The 14,766-nt window shown below is 27.0% G+C and overlaps 1 protein-coding gene across 1 annotated transcript in view; it reads left to right on the top strand.

Annotated features, from left to right (window-relative positions):
- The window catches only part of so (SIX homeobox 1 protein sine oculis), a 29,739-nt gene extending 16,869 nt beyond the window's left edge, over positions 1–12,870 (top strand). Inside the window, exons 4-5 of the mRNA XM_011505283.1 lie at positions 11,658–12,129; positions 12,459–12,870. Of these exons, the coding sequence (XP_011503585.1) occupies positions 11,658–12,129; positions 12,459–12,749 (763 nt within the window). The 3' untranslated portion in view covers positions 12,750–12,870. The remainder of the gene's footprint in view (positions 1–11,657; positions 12,130–12,458) is intronic.
- Positions 12,871–14,766: the final 1,896 nt, after the last annotated feature.

Below are 14,766 nucleotides of genomic sequence, written 5' to 3'. Positions count from 1 at the left end.
GTCGCATTACATGTTGAATATTTTAAATTAAAACTAAAAGTAAAACTATCATCTAAAATCAGTAGATTTAATTTAGTACGTAAATAATTTTATAGATTTTCAATAGAATAGATTTTTCTTAATTATGTTTACTTCTCTTTGTAAAATTAGATTTAGCTATCAATCTATTTTTCTGAAAGAGAACATTTTTTATATAAATTATTTTGAGATGCTAGGCTATGAAATTTAAATTGAATATTTTTCTATTAAAGTATTTATTATAAACAAATAAAATAAGGTATTATTCACTTTTATGGTAGATCAGAAAATATAATTATTAATAAATTATTAATTTGTTGAACTGATATTAATTGTGTGTATGTATGAATATGTTATTGAAGTTAGTGCTGTTTAAATAGTTTTTATATTTACTTAATATATAACATGTGTAAATATATAGATCAAACTTTCCCATACTCTTACCCTCTTTCACGTAGTTTTCTTATGTTGCTGTATTTAAGTTCGGGTTACATAATAGAACCATAAATATCAATGGTAATTAAGTATTTCTAAGGTTGTCTGGCTTAACAATTCCATGTAATGGCACACAATGGTTTGCTCTCGATTTAGGATCATTCTTTTTATTCTCTTCGTAAAACGAAAAACTTTTAGAATAAAATTTGTATTATTTCGTATAGTGTTTGTTATTACTCATGTCTATATAGATATAAATGAAAGTACAACTCACTCAATGAATGCCAAAAAGAAAACAGGGTTTAGAAAAGTAGTTTCGATTAATTTATTGTAATACAGCTTTCATTGCAGATTAATTCAGCAAATAAAGTTAATTAATATTCACAAAGTCCATAAATTAAAATAAGTAAAATAAACAATTTTATAATATAATTTTATTAGTCTTAATCCGTATAATATTATAAGTTTAAATACATTAATCAAACTCATATTGTGACAAATAGGATAATGAAAACACTCTGTAGCCTACTAGTAGTATGATTGAAATATTAATTAGTTCGTGACAAATCTTTTATAATAAATATATCAAAGGAAGTGTTCTCATAATTATTATAATGAATTAATTAGAATACTTAAAACAAAGTGTAAAATAATAATTTTAGAATTAAAAGTTTCATATAAGTACTGTTATAATTTTAAAAGTTATAAATTTTGACATAATTTATACAACAAATTCCTATTTTGTATTATTGTAAAATAATGTAAATATTATTTTAATAAACCTTTATATAAAAATAATGTATGAAATTTTAAATAATATATTATTATTTACTATTTATCAACCATTACATTATTAGAGTATTACTGGTAAAAAAATGATAATCGGTACAAATTAATTTTTTTTATTATAAATAAATAAAAATTAATGATAAGAGAAAGTAATTAATAATAATGCAAAATTTTTATCTATATAATATTACATGTAATTGCTTTATATACTATAAAAATGTCATAAATATATAATTTAATAATGGCGATTAATTTAGTAATATTTCGTTGTTAAAATCAATTAGAAATGAGAGTAATATTACAAGGTGTTACAAGGTTCACTATGTTAATTAACTTTTGAATAATTTTTGGCATCCATTTAAAAATATAGCAATAGCTTGTTTCTTTTATCGTACTCTCAGTATCAATTTCAAGATAATTTAAATTATAAGTTTTTGTCAAATAAAATTTATGCTTTATAATGTTATTTGATATTATACTTAGATTTAAATAATATTATATATATTTTATTTTAATCAAATTACAGATATAATTTTTTTCTATAATTAACAATTGTTTAAATCATTATCTTATTTTTTTAAGTAAATGCGACTTTATATTTTTTAATAGATCGAAACTTATCTATTACTTATCTATTATTACCCATAATTTCTTATTTTAATAACAGTACTGGTGAAAATAATTCTTATCCACAATGGAAAATACACGCGTGCAGCTTTTATTGCTATTTTAGGCTTCAGCGATCAAAATGTCATACATCTATATGTAGGAATATCTATGAGTACCGTTTTACATATTGCGGTTAGAATACTTCTCTTTTCCTTTTGGTGATTCTTTCAAAACATAAAACATATGTAATTATAGGATAACTAGGATATGCAGCGTAATTTTTGCCGCTTGTTTCTTTTCTGTTGGCTTGTTCACTTCATTTGCAACCCAGCAGTTATTTTATGTCTTTTCGATATGTATTAGTTTTAGATACTGTCGATTTTTTTGTCTTTTTTCTAGAAAAGCACATTAATTCGTTATTTGTAATGTTATGTTGGTCGATTTAATCCAATATTATTTACATTAGCTAATGTTTAATCGTGAATTGGAATCATATTATCGTGGAGAAGCGGTAGAATCGAAATCGTGAGAGAATCGTGGATAAATTCAGTGGATTTATTGATAGTGACGATTGAAAGTGAACTTATCAATAATTAGAAATTTTAAATGATTTTACTAATTCTTCAATAGGTATTTAATGTGTATTAGAAAGAAGAAAAGGTAAATGTACTCTTAATGAGGAAAGCTCATTTCTGCATTATTTTTCACAAGATATAACATGCATCGTTTTATAATTCTTTATAGACCTAAAAATTCAATGAACTTGAAATTTAAGTGTATTTATATTTTTCGTGTTATTGAAAACGTACGTCTAAACGGTATTTCAATTTTTTCTCATTAAGGTGTCCTTATGATCGATTTTTGACTAAAAATCCTACACAGACACTTCTTTTATAGACTAATGGGCTACGATAAAAGAAAATAATGTACAAAGCGATGAAGAGGATACCCTAAGAGTGAAAGGATCTCTGTGGATGGCAAGTGAGATTATTATGTGCTTTTTCCCTTTCTTTCCTTTTCATCGTATTACGTGCAATCCGTTTGTCTTTTTTTAGACGCATTCGCGTTCATGCGAACTAAATCTCTTAACCTACAACAAATTCAATAATCGACTGTCTTACTTGTACACCGCTATGGATCACGCAGGTAGAAAATAAATGACCCATAATGAATCGAGACTCTTGATACTAAGAAACAGCGTCATGAATATTTACTTTCTCTCTCTCTCTTTCTATATATATATATCATTCGATACTATTTTTCGCCTTCGTGTACTCGTTTATCTTCTCTGATGCTAAAAATGATGATTCGATCCGAAAAAATACATTTTGGAAAATTAGTTGTATTTTATATTTATAAAAGCAATACAAATACGATTGTATTGTATTTTTATTAATAAAGTATGTATATAAATTATATTAATATTTAAAAATAAAAAAAAAATTAATTTATACTTTTTTTAACATAAATATTTTACAAAAAACAGATCTTAATAATGATCTTATATATTTTTGTGCAAAATCTTTTTTCTGCAAATATTATAAATATGAGATAATATTGATCATTCGAATATATATCTATGTATATTATTTAAATCATTTAAATTATTTTTAACATATTTTTAACACATTTCTATGTATTTAAGATTATTCTTTTCATAAACCTTAAAAAATATTAATTTAGTCAATCTCTGAGAAATTAACTTAATCTTTATGAAAACTTAGATTAAAATAAAAACTATTATTAATACTGATTTGTACTATTGAATAGATATGAGAAACCATGTTATATTCGTAAATTTCTTTTGAATTCCTTTAATTGATTAGACTAAATAAAGTCGAACTCCACTTTTTATAATAAAATGTAAAAAATAATAATGTTAAATTAAAAGATAAAGGAAAATTAAAATGACTATTGTATTTTATATAGTTATATTAATTGTTTATTATTGCTATTAAGGGAGTTTTTTATTACATATGAGTATGAATCTCCATAAATAAAAATACTTGTTTATTATTAAATGTAAATTTGGCAAATATTCTGAAATACATTCAAAATAATTTACTTTTTCACTTATAATACATATATGATTAATACAAACAAAGTTACTATAGTCAAGTTCCGTAGCTTTATGCACTATAAGGTTTATACTTGCTTGCATTTACTAGACCGTAGCAAATAAATCCAAAAACATTAAATTTATTGTTTGACGATTACTGAATTTCTGACCGGTTAATTGGTTAAAAAAGACAGTATTGGACTATGTCTATTAAAAATGGCTCAAAGAATATTTATAAGCTCTTAGTTATGTATTAAAAATTCAGGAGTTATATTAAATTATGATATAAGCATATAAATTAAGTTAAAGTTAAACAGCAGATATTGATATAACAATATTATCTTCTTCATAGACTTTCAATCACTTACGTTCATTAAATTTTACAAAGGTGTTAACGCTTAAGAATTTATTCAAACGTTATTTTTATGTGTTTGCATATATCAGTGATTTCTTCTTAAATCTCAGTTTTTAGGAAGAAAAGTACTTGCTTTAAAAACTACTGATGCACTTGGAATCCAGATGAATAGTTGTAAAGCATTGAATGCATTTTAAGACTTTGTAACCTGTACCTACATGTCCTAATGACTGAATTCTAACTCCTTCCAACTTCATGTTGTATATTTTGACTCGTTTCTATTTTAACTCTGCAATGCAGATAAGTGAATTTCCCTCTTCTAACCTTGCATTCTCACATCGAACCGGGGTAGTGTTCGTTCCCTTTTATATTTATTTATATCAAGTAATATTTTCAAAATTTCATGCGATTACCAATATAAATATTAATTTACTTTTACAAATGGAAAAACAACAGTATGTACAACGAAGTGCGTATTAATCTAATTAGATCCTTATTATAAATGATAGTAAATAACTATCTACAAATTATTTTCGAATGATGGTTTTAATTACTAAAATACTTCATGAATTGTGATCTTTTACAATTATTTTCTCATTATTTAGTAATATATAATGCGAATTTCTAAAACTTTATCTTGTATTAGTGAATTTATTTACAATAAAATTTGTTGAATTAAGTTTAGTTACATACATATTCATGAGTTATATATAATAAATCTTTTCGTAATTTTTATACTTTAGTAATAATAATTTGTAATTTGTTTTAAATTATTATTTTTAATGACATAAAATATTTATATTACAATGAAAAAGTAAATTTATCAGGGACTTGATAAAGAATATTTGAAAAAGATGATTTAAATAATAATCGCATATGTAGTATGAATATAAATATTTGCAAGTGTAAAAGTAATACTTAATTTTTAATAGCGTAAACAATTATTTCCTATTAAAAACTTCTATTAAAAAGTTATGTTAGATTTTCATATAATTAATAATAAAATTTCAGAGATAGGCGAATGTAAAAAGAGTGAAAGATGAAATATAAAATTAAGTTAACTAGCTTTTATCTTTTTATAACAATAAAGCATCTTTAGAATAATCATTTGTTTTTGTGTGGACTTGATTTTGGTTTCTTCCATGTGGTTGTCGGTGGCGCTCTCTCGCACCTGCACTAAGGAGAAAGGGAAGCAAACAAGCCGACCATAAAGAGCCTACATCATCGGAGCTTATAAACAAGGAGGCTGAAAAAAGAACGTGCAATGTGTACACGGAAGGCCGACTACTCAGTTATTTTAGGGCTACGGACAGAGTTTCACTATCTGCTTATAGAATCAGCTGCCCTGGCCCTTCGAGAATACCTATCTTAGTCCTCTTTTTCCTCACTCTCTTGGAATACCATCTGACAGCAATACCTATGCATAAAAAATGCATATGAGCCAGAGAAATAAAAGTTAAATTGATTTATGAACTATTTTTGTTTCAGATTATTCTCAATTTGCAATTCTACTACTTTTCTATGTATTTTTGAAAATATATTATCTTCTTATCCATTATCGGAAAAACTCATTCGTTTGATAATATTTACTTTTTGACTATTGAGACAAAAGACAAATTTTTTTTCTAATTGATTCATTGGAATTGGAATTTTGGAAAAGTTATGTTAAATATTACATGGGTTAATAAGGATAAAATTTATTTCTTATTCTATATAACTTACTCTATGTAATTTAATACTCTTTAGTGTTTTGCCTTTGAAAACCTGAAAGGATATTTAAATTCTTGAAATAAATAGAATATTTTTTTCATTTTCCCAAAAATCCATATAAACAGAAAGCACTCATACTGTACTTACAGTATATTTAAAATTATTGTAGAAATGCACTTTGAAAATATTAGAGTAATAAATATGATTAATAATCATAGGTACACTAAATTTTTCTCATATGCAACCCATGACTTTCATCTCTATTAATATGAAACGCTTCTGAAACAGTATTGTTTCAGCGTCAAACTATAAAAATGATTAACAAAAATGAAGTGACTTCAATGCATTCGGTGACAAATTATTTGTGAGCATATACAATATCTAATAATATTATTGTAACGTCATTAACAATCTCTAATATAGAATGATGAGAAAAGAATCTGGTGGCTTAGTGACTAAATTTTTTTACACTCGGCGATGCTTAAAACAGTAGGAAACGCTTCAGTATCTCTATATAATAAATCACGTGTATATCGAACAATTCCACGGCTAATAATGGCCATTTTAGATCGACCTAATAATATTTTCAAGCTCAAGCTTTAATATTTAAGTACTTAGTTTTGCACGAAATGATTCAAACATTTGCTTCCATGTTGAAAAAATCAGCTGTGAAATTATTTAGCTGATACGAAGGATTTTAACAAGAATTGATCATTTTTATTGAACAAGAGACTTTAACCACATATATTTATGGAAATATAAATATCTAAATAAATGTAATCACAGCTATCCATCGATGTAAAATTAAATTTTACTTTTGACCATATGGATTTAAACAAATAGTGAAAAAAACGAAAATAAAATGTTGAATTTCACTCAGTATTATTTTATAGATTAATATTAATTATTATTAATATTTTTGAAAATATTGACGTTCTAGCATATTTAATAATAATATTTTCACTGAATTAGCGTGATATTACAAAATGAGAAAAAGTACAATAAAAAGTTTGTTAATGAATAGCTATATAAATTTGATTAACCGAAAACAGATAAGAAAAAGAAAATAATTGAACTTAGATTCTCTACATTTTGTATAAATATATCTATTTAATATTATATTTTCTCAATTGACAAATTTTCTTCCAAGTCTATTATTTGTCTTTTCATCGTCGCCATTGTCCTCGTTGTCGATAGTGCCACCCGCTGCATATCTTTTCGGTCTGTAAACCGTAGGAGGTGTTTCCCAGGTTCGCCTTATCTTCTGACCATCGGGTAATAAATTTATGCCGCGCGAGATACTAAATCACCGCCAAGGATCAGTTCTAAACGATCACGGACGCGCTCAAACATATTACTTAAGCATTACTTTGATTAGAATTTGTGTGACTCATTGGCTATTATCTACACAAATCTTTATCGCTTATATTCAGTAGTTCATTTCTATTATACTGATAAACACACACGTGTATCTCCGTGGAGAAATTCCTGGAAAAATTTTTTTTCAAATTGTGTAAATAAATCCTACGAGAAAGCTTTATGTCTTTTTCACATGGATAGTCGGTCTGATAAAATCGACATAATTCTAATAGTTCTGTTTATCGTTCGCACTTATGCTTATTTTCAGCTTAGACTTTTCCAATACCAAATAAACTGACTATCAATTTTTTGTCTAACTATTTGAATCTTATCTTACATTTACAATTGTCTCTATAGCATTTCAGTATTGCATAGTGATTGTTATGAACTTTAAAAGCTTGATAAATTAAATACAAGACCACTTCTTAATATTGAATAAATATTGAATTCATAAACGTGAATGAATTTGGTCTGTAAAAAAAATTTAATACGGCAAGTGGATTTTTTAAACACAATTACACTTTATAATATATGTTAAAAATTTTTACAAAAACTTCAACAAGTTTATTCTCAATGTAAATTAACCAACAAAATAATTTCCTAAATAATCTCTATTTTATATATAAATTAAATACTTGTAAAAAGTATTAACAATTAGCGTTTATACGTTCTATTTCCAAAAAGCCCAATAAAAGGAAACGAAGAAGAGGAAAAAAAGATAGTAAGTGCGAATAAGAGAAAACATTAGAGAAGAGGTGTTTTTGCAAAACTATCCGAGAACTTTTTGTCGAGTGCGAGCACACAAGAACGATCTTATCGTCGACAATAAACTTAGACGTGAATTGGTAAAATAACACGCATAGCGATAGTATCACTGACGAAGCTGCGAGAACGAATGCTTTATGGTTGCATACAATGTGTGCGTGGCCTCTTTTGAATTTATCGAGAAATTAAATTAGGAATTATGCTAATCAAGTTGCGGACCAGTTTGATGCCTTACGTACTCTGTTTCTTTTTCCGTCTCCCTCTCCCTCTCACACTATCACTTTCTGTATATCTGGTGTCCGAAGTCACCTATTCATGCATTTCTTTTATTCGTTGTCTATTACACTGTTGGTAACGAGTTGACTATTTGGTTTAGCAACTTTTTAATTTGTTTATATTTGTTTAATGGTTGATAATTATCAGATGGTTTTATAGGATATTCAAGCCGTTGTAATTTAGGTTTGAATTTGATATTTAGTTGTTTTTTTTAAACTTTATTACAATTTCTAATAAATACATTAATTAATCGTTTCCTAAAAAAAAAAGAAAAATTTAATAAATTCTTTTTCATATTACAAATTATTCTTTCATATTTACAAATTATAATAGTTCTCTTTTAATTAAATAAAATTTTAATTTAGTCAATTATTTATTTTCATTTTTATTTGAATGTATATATTTATAATTGTTATTTCGTTATAATCAAGAGTATAAGTTAAAATGGAAAAATTAAGTTATTCATGGAATTTTAATTAATTTATATTTTTTGATGAAGTAAGTGACTTTTTCTTCCTTAATTAAAAAAATTAAGCATCTAAGTCTTATATTAGTGAAAGATAATTTGTGCGTTAATTTAAAGATAGATTTTATTTTCTATTAATGTTAAATAAAGTAAATTAATAACAGTAATTCCTAATACAAAATTTGACATCATTGACTAATATAGTTAGTGTATTACATACAACCCAAATTTGTTTAATTCATATGAACTTTAGAAAATGATTGCTACAGTTTTTGTCAAACAAATTAAATTCAACACGTTGTTAAACTTGGTAGGTAAAATGTTTATGTAAAATCAAGATGTTAACGTAGAGTTAAATATTACAGTCTATTTAAAATATAATAAAAATTATGATTATTTCATATTTTCGATATACCGACATATCATTAAAAGTTCAAACTATATATCTCTTCATCTTATTTTATAGATAATATTCATTAATTTGTAAAGATTTATGAACTTGGTAAATTAAATCTGTAAGCGCGTGATTGTGTAACATCACGTCTTGCAAAAATAACTTTACAGACAGATGCCTCCGTGAAGGAGTTTAAAACAAGGGTCACTATCTTCGTATGCATATCTTTTTCGTTTTATTCGCTGCTAACCGAATGCGATTTATGAGCGGCCATAGCGAGAGTAAATGTTTCCTACCTGTGAAAAATGTTTTTACTATATTGTGCTGCTTGAAACCGTTTTGTTTACACAGACTCATTATATGTATATATATACAAAGAGAGCGAGAGAGAGAGAGAGAGAGAGAGAGAGAGAGAGAGAGAGAGAACAATTTACTTCCAAAGTTTAGAATACAATTTATTTTTTTCTTTTGTTGGTAATTTTTGAGGAATAATTTTAAACTTTACAGGTATCCTGTATAATTTTAATGGAATATATTCAAATTCTGAAATATTAATAAGTACGGTATAACGATTAATGAGAGAATTATTTATCTTGTATATAATTTTTGAAAAGATGAACCAGTTGGAGATTAAATTATAAATTTGAAATGAGTATTTTTGAAGTTCCCGGAGATACAAGCCAACGACAGGCATTTTTATAACGCTTTTGCAGTCAAGCTTCGGAAATGCTTTTCCTATTATAATAGACATTCTTAGCAAGATTATATTATCTTTTTATTCAATTTTAGAAATCGACTTTGAGAGGAACCGATTAATTTACAGAAAACAGGCCAATGCACAAACGTACGAGGTCTTCCTTATCGAAAGTTGAATGATTCAGTGGCTTTTTACAGAAACAACTATTTATGCATACCGATAAAGATGTATCAATGTTTTTCTCTTTATAATGAGCTCAGAAGTGAGTGAGTAACATGTACGAATGGCATACATGTTTTATTTTTGATCTATATTTCTATAAAAGAAATGCAAAATATTTGTTTTTAATAATTAAATCACTTTTTCTTGTAGTCCCAGTTCATGTAAACACTTGTAAATTTTATAAAAAAACTTTTCAAAATTCTATGGAAATTTTTTTCCTTTTTTATTAATATATTAATAAAAATGTATTAATTATAATAATTATATAAATTATATAAATAATTATATAATAATTATATAAATATATAATAATCAATTATAAAAATATATTAATAAAAAACTCAAAGATATTGACTGTTAAATTATATTTCAAATTTTACAATTTAATTTTAAAAAAATACGTTGAAATATTTTTTAAGAGAAATTTGTTATTTATTTAAAAATTCACTCCATCAGTTGAACATAGGCTTTTCCATTGACTTTTATATAAGTAATTAATAATTAAAATATTTTAAAATTTGATGTACCAGTTATGCTATGGAATTGTTGATCTCATTCAATAGTTTATTGCCAAATTTCCCCTTGAAATATAATAATTAAAATGACTATCGCTAACTAATCTTTCTTTGGTGAATATCGAATGGCACTCGACCCCCATCGTGATGTCCCTCAAATTTCTCATCGTTCCTTCGACTACTTAATCTAATACATGGCAATTTGTCGCAAGTTTATAGCAATCCTAATTTGTCGAATAATATTCCATTTGGACAGCAGGCGATTATTATACTCGCAGTGAAACATCTTTTAATACGAGATTCAGTGATTTGCTGATTAGAAATACAAGTTTATAGGTGTCTCGTGAATGAATAAGAAAGGTAGAAAATGATGCGTCAGAGAATTATATGCACCTCAAAGGAAGATGGCGAAAAGGTTTGATGATGACGTAGGTCTATTAAATAGAGTTTATATTTACGAAGACCTAGGCGTTGTTGAACGATCTGTGCTGCTTTTTAATATTTTTTGACTGTCATTTATATATTCTGTCTTTTCTATGAAAGTTAAACTCACATAATAACTTGTTCAATTCGTCGACGTCATCATTATCTCCTTCTTCTCACCTCAGCTCCTTCATACTTGCGTTATTTTTCTGTGGTAAAGAAAAAGATGCTTTATAAGCATTTTTAGAGTAATCAATTTATCTTAACTTTTTAATACGAATTGGAATAAGATATAAAATGAAATCTATGAATTGAAAATAATTCAATTACTCTTATTTATATCACTCATAATGTATATAACATATTATAATTAATTGACAAGTGCAGTATCAATACTAAGTTAGTATTAATATAATAATTTAGTTATAAAATGAAATATTTAAAAAAGACATAGAATTTATTTTGTAATATTTATTTAATGTATGATATGTCTTATCTGATATAGCGTTTGGTAAATAATAGAAGGTAATGTTTAATTCTTGAACAAATGTTTCGATGTTTGTAGTGGTCAAAAGGGTGACAAGTGTCATAGCGGCGATCCCGGTGACTCGAGCTATGAAAGCGGTGATGAGACGAAACGTCAATCTGTCAGTCAACAGTCGCAGCATTCAACTTCTTGCGCTATCCAGCAACAGCAGCAACAACAGTCTTCATCACATCAACTGGTGGATCATCAACAACAACCGACCTCAAGCATGTACCATCTGCCCGTGCAAGTATCTGTATCTTCTAGCTCACACTCATACCACCAGGGCCTCGGACAATCTGGCCACCATATGCAACCTCAGCAGCAGCATCATCATGATACGAGCAATGAGAGCAGTGACGATAAGCGTAACCTCCATCATCAACTACAGCATCTGCAGGCAGCAGCTGCCGTTCACGGACTCGTTCCTCCAACAGCGTCACTGCCATCACAATCGAGCTGCTCTCAGCAGAAAAGTCAACTCGACTATATGCAGTACTATAGTTCGCAGGTCAGTACTTAGTTTTTCATTCATCTAGCTATTCGCGGTGTATTTTTGTTAAAATGAAATTGAACTTGGTATATTGACAATGACGCAATTAGAGTTATGAATAAGAAAAAGTGAATCGATATTGAATTAAAAAATATATTTAGATTATAAAATTATGTTCATTTGCAATACGTTTTCTTCGAGCATATTTTTATTTTTTAAGCACTGATATAATTTAGTAGAAATAAAAATAATTATAGCTGGAAATATTCGTAACTTCGGAACGATTCATCTTAGATATTTGCTAATGAAACGGATAAAATAGAAGCGAGACTATTTTTTGCCGACAGGATTACCTCATAGGCTCGTCGAGCTCGACTGAACTGCAAAAGCCTCTTCCACATACTACAACATCCATGCAGATGGGGGCAATCACCTCATCTATGAGCGGCCTCAGCCCGATGGGCCCCTCTACAATAATGCCATCAACGATGCAAGGAGTGAATCATACAGTGAATAGCATGTCGATGAATAGTATGGGTATGGCTGCGTACCAGGGTATGGGCACCATGAGTATGTCGAACTCCCACGCGGGCTACCATAGCGCCAGTCTTGTTCTCGGAGAGTATCACTCCTTGTGACCTAGGGTACGACCGAGACGCAAGCAAGGAACTTCAACTCAACAGTTACAGCATCATCACTACTATCAGTACCACAACCAACAACAATATCATCATTACCATCATCATCATCAGCAGCAGCAGCAGCAGCAGCAACCGCAGCTACATGTATACAGTAGTAATCATCATCATAACCACAATTACAACCAGCAGCAAGAATGCCAACGCGAACATCGTCATCATTCTCATCACTATCATCATCAACATTATTACAATAATCATCATCATAACCATGAGAAGAGGTGGGAGCACCAGCAGCAACACCAACCGATGTCAACGCAACAACAGCATAATTCCAACAAGCCGGTGACTATTGTTCAAGCACGAATTTACTGTCTCACGGAGTAATGGACTTTAACTTAAATATATATCTAGTATCCGTTTGGATGTTCTGTTTTCACAATAACGCAATAAGAATTATTTTTATTTCAATTCAAGATTGTATTATTATTATGTATAAACTTTTTACAAATTATTATTTTTATTCAGTGAATTTCCTTTGTATTGAAATTCGAGTATAATAAAAAAGTATATTTGTTAAACATTTTAGCAAACTGTACTTTCTCAAATTTTATTTTTTGATTTTTTATTCTTTAGATTACAACTAATTCTCTGATTATTACTTGTTATTTTAATAAACTTATAAACAAGATAATATATGAGTTCTGTTTAACTTTAATTATAATTATGAGTTATGATAGTATTTATTTTTTATATAATACAAAATGCTTACGGAACATTTATACTTCTATTTTAATAAAATTGCAAATTTATAGAAAATAAAGTTCAGCTGTGACACTGAAATACTCATTATATAAATAATAGTGATTTTATATTTCAATACAAATTTTTATTAAATGTAAAGATGTCTATAATATTGCACATTTACTATTATTTCAAAAATAGATTCAGTTTTAATGTAGTCGTATAATATTAAATACCAATAAAAGATAGACTGATCCATATATCACACTCATAATTATGGTATAATAGAAGAACAATCTAAGTAAAAACATTTCAAGACAAATTAAAGTTAAATATGCGTTGTCGCAAGAGCTTAAAGTTATTATTCGTCCTACTTGTACATGTATGTAGATAAAAAAGGTATGAATGATCGAGGTTTAAAGTTTTCCAATTTATAAATTGTAAGATAAAATTTTTACATGATTCAGTCAATACGTTATTTTTCAAAAAGTACGAAAAATCCTAGTTTCGAGATGAATAGCTTTTACAACATTTATTAAAAATTTCCAAATTATATTTAATTTATTTAGTATTTTTATTATAAATGTACTTTACTTTGTAATTATCTTTTTTAAGAGAACTTTTGAAAGTATTTAAATCTTATAAATTTAATAAAAATAACATTTGGTGTACAAATATTTTACTCTAATTTATTAAATAAGCACAATTACAAGTATTATTTCAAAGCCATATAAATTATAAATTATATTATATATATTGCGATAATTAAACAATAAAAACGTTATATCCATAAATTTATTTAGAATTGTATAATGTATAGAGCTTAAATTTTGATTCTTTCAAACGGTCGAATTTCTCGTTATTACACATCAGCAAATTTCGATAAAAAATTTATGAACTTAAATATTCTGTAACAAATCTATTAAAATAATGTTAAAGTTGCCTTACTATGTCTATCAGCTCAGTATAAAAGTGACATTTTAGAATAAGAGTATAAACAAAATAAAGAAAAAATTGAGAAGTGGTATTAAGTTGTTCGTTGTTTGTAAAAATAACAAAGTTAAGCAGCAATTTAAACCAACTACAAACAAAAAATGAACGTTAGGGCAAATTTTCAGATGATTTAACATTGCAAACAGATAATGTTAATTAGTTAGTAATTCTTTAAATTTTTGTTTTGTATAGAAAAATCAAGAAATTCATTGTTCAAATGATGTTGCGTGCACAACGAGGCCATGAAGTGAAATCAACAAAAGATTAATTATGCTTTGGT

Source organism: Ceratosolen solmsi, unplaced genomic scaffold (assembly GCF_000503995.2).
Source record: "Ceratosolen solmsi marchali unplaced genomic scaffold, CerSol_1.0 scaffold87, whole genome shotgun sequence".
Lineage (NCBI taxonomy): Eukaryota > Metazoa > Arthropoda > Insecta > Hymenoptera > Agaonidae > Ceratosolen > Ceratosolen solmsi.
This window is presented reverse-complemented; position numbering and strand designations above follow the sequence as displayed.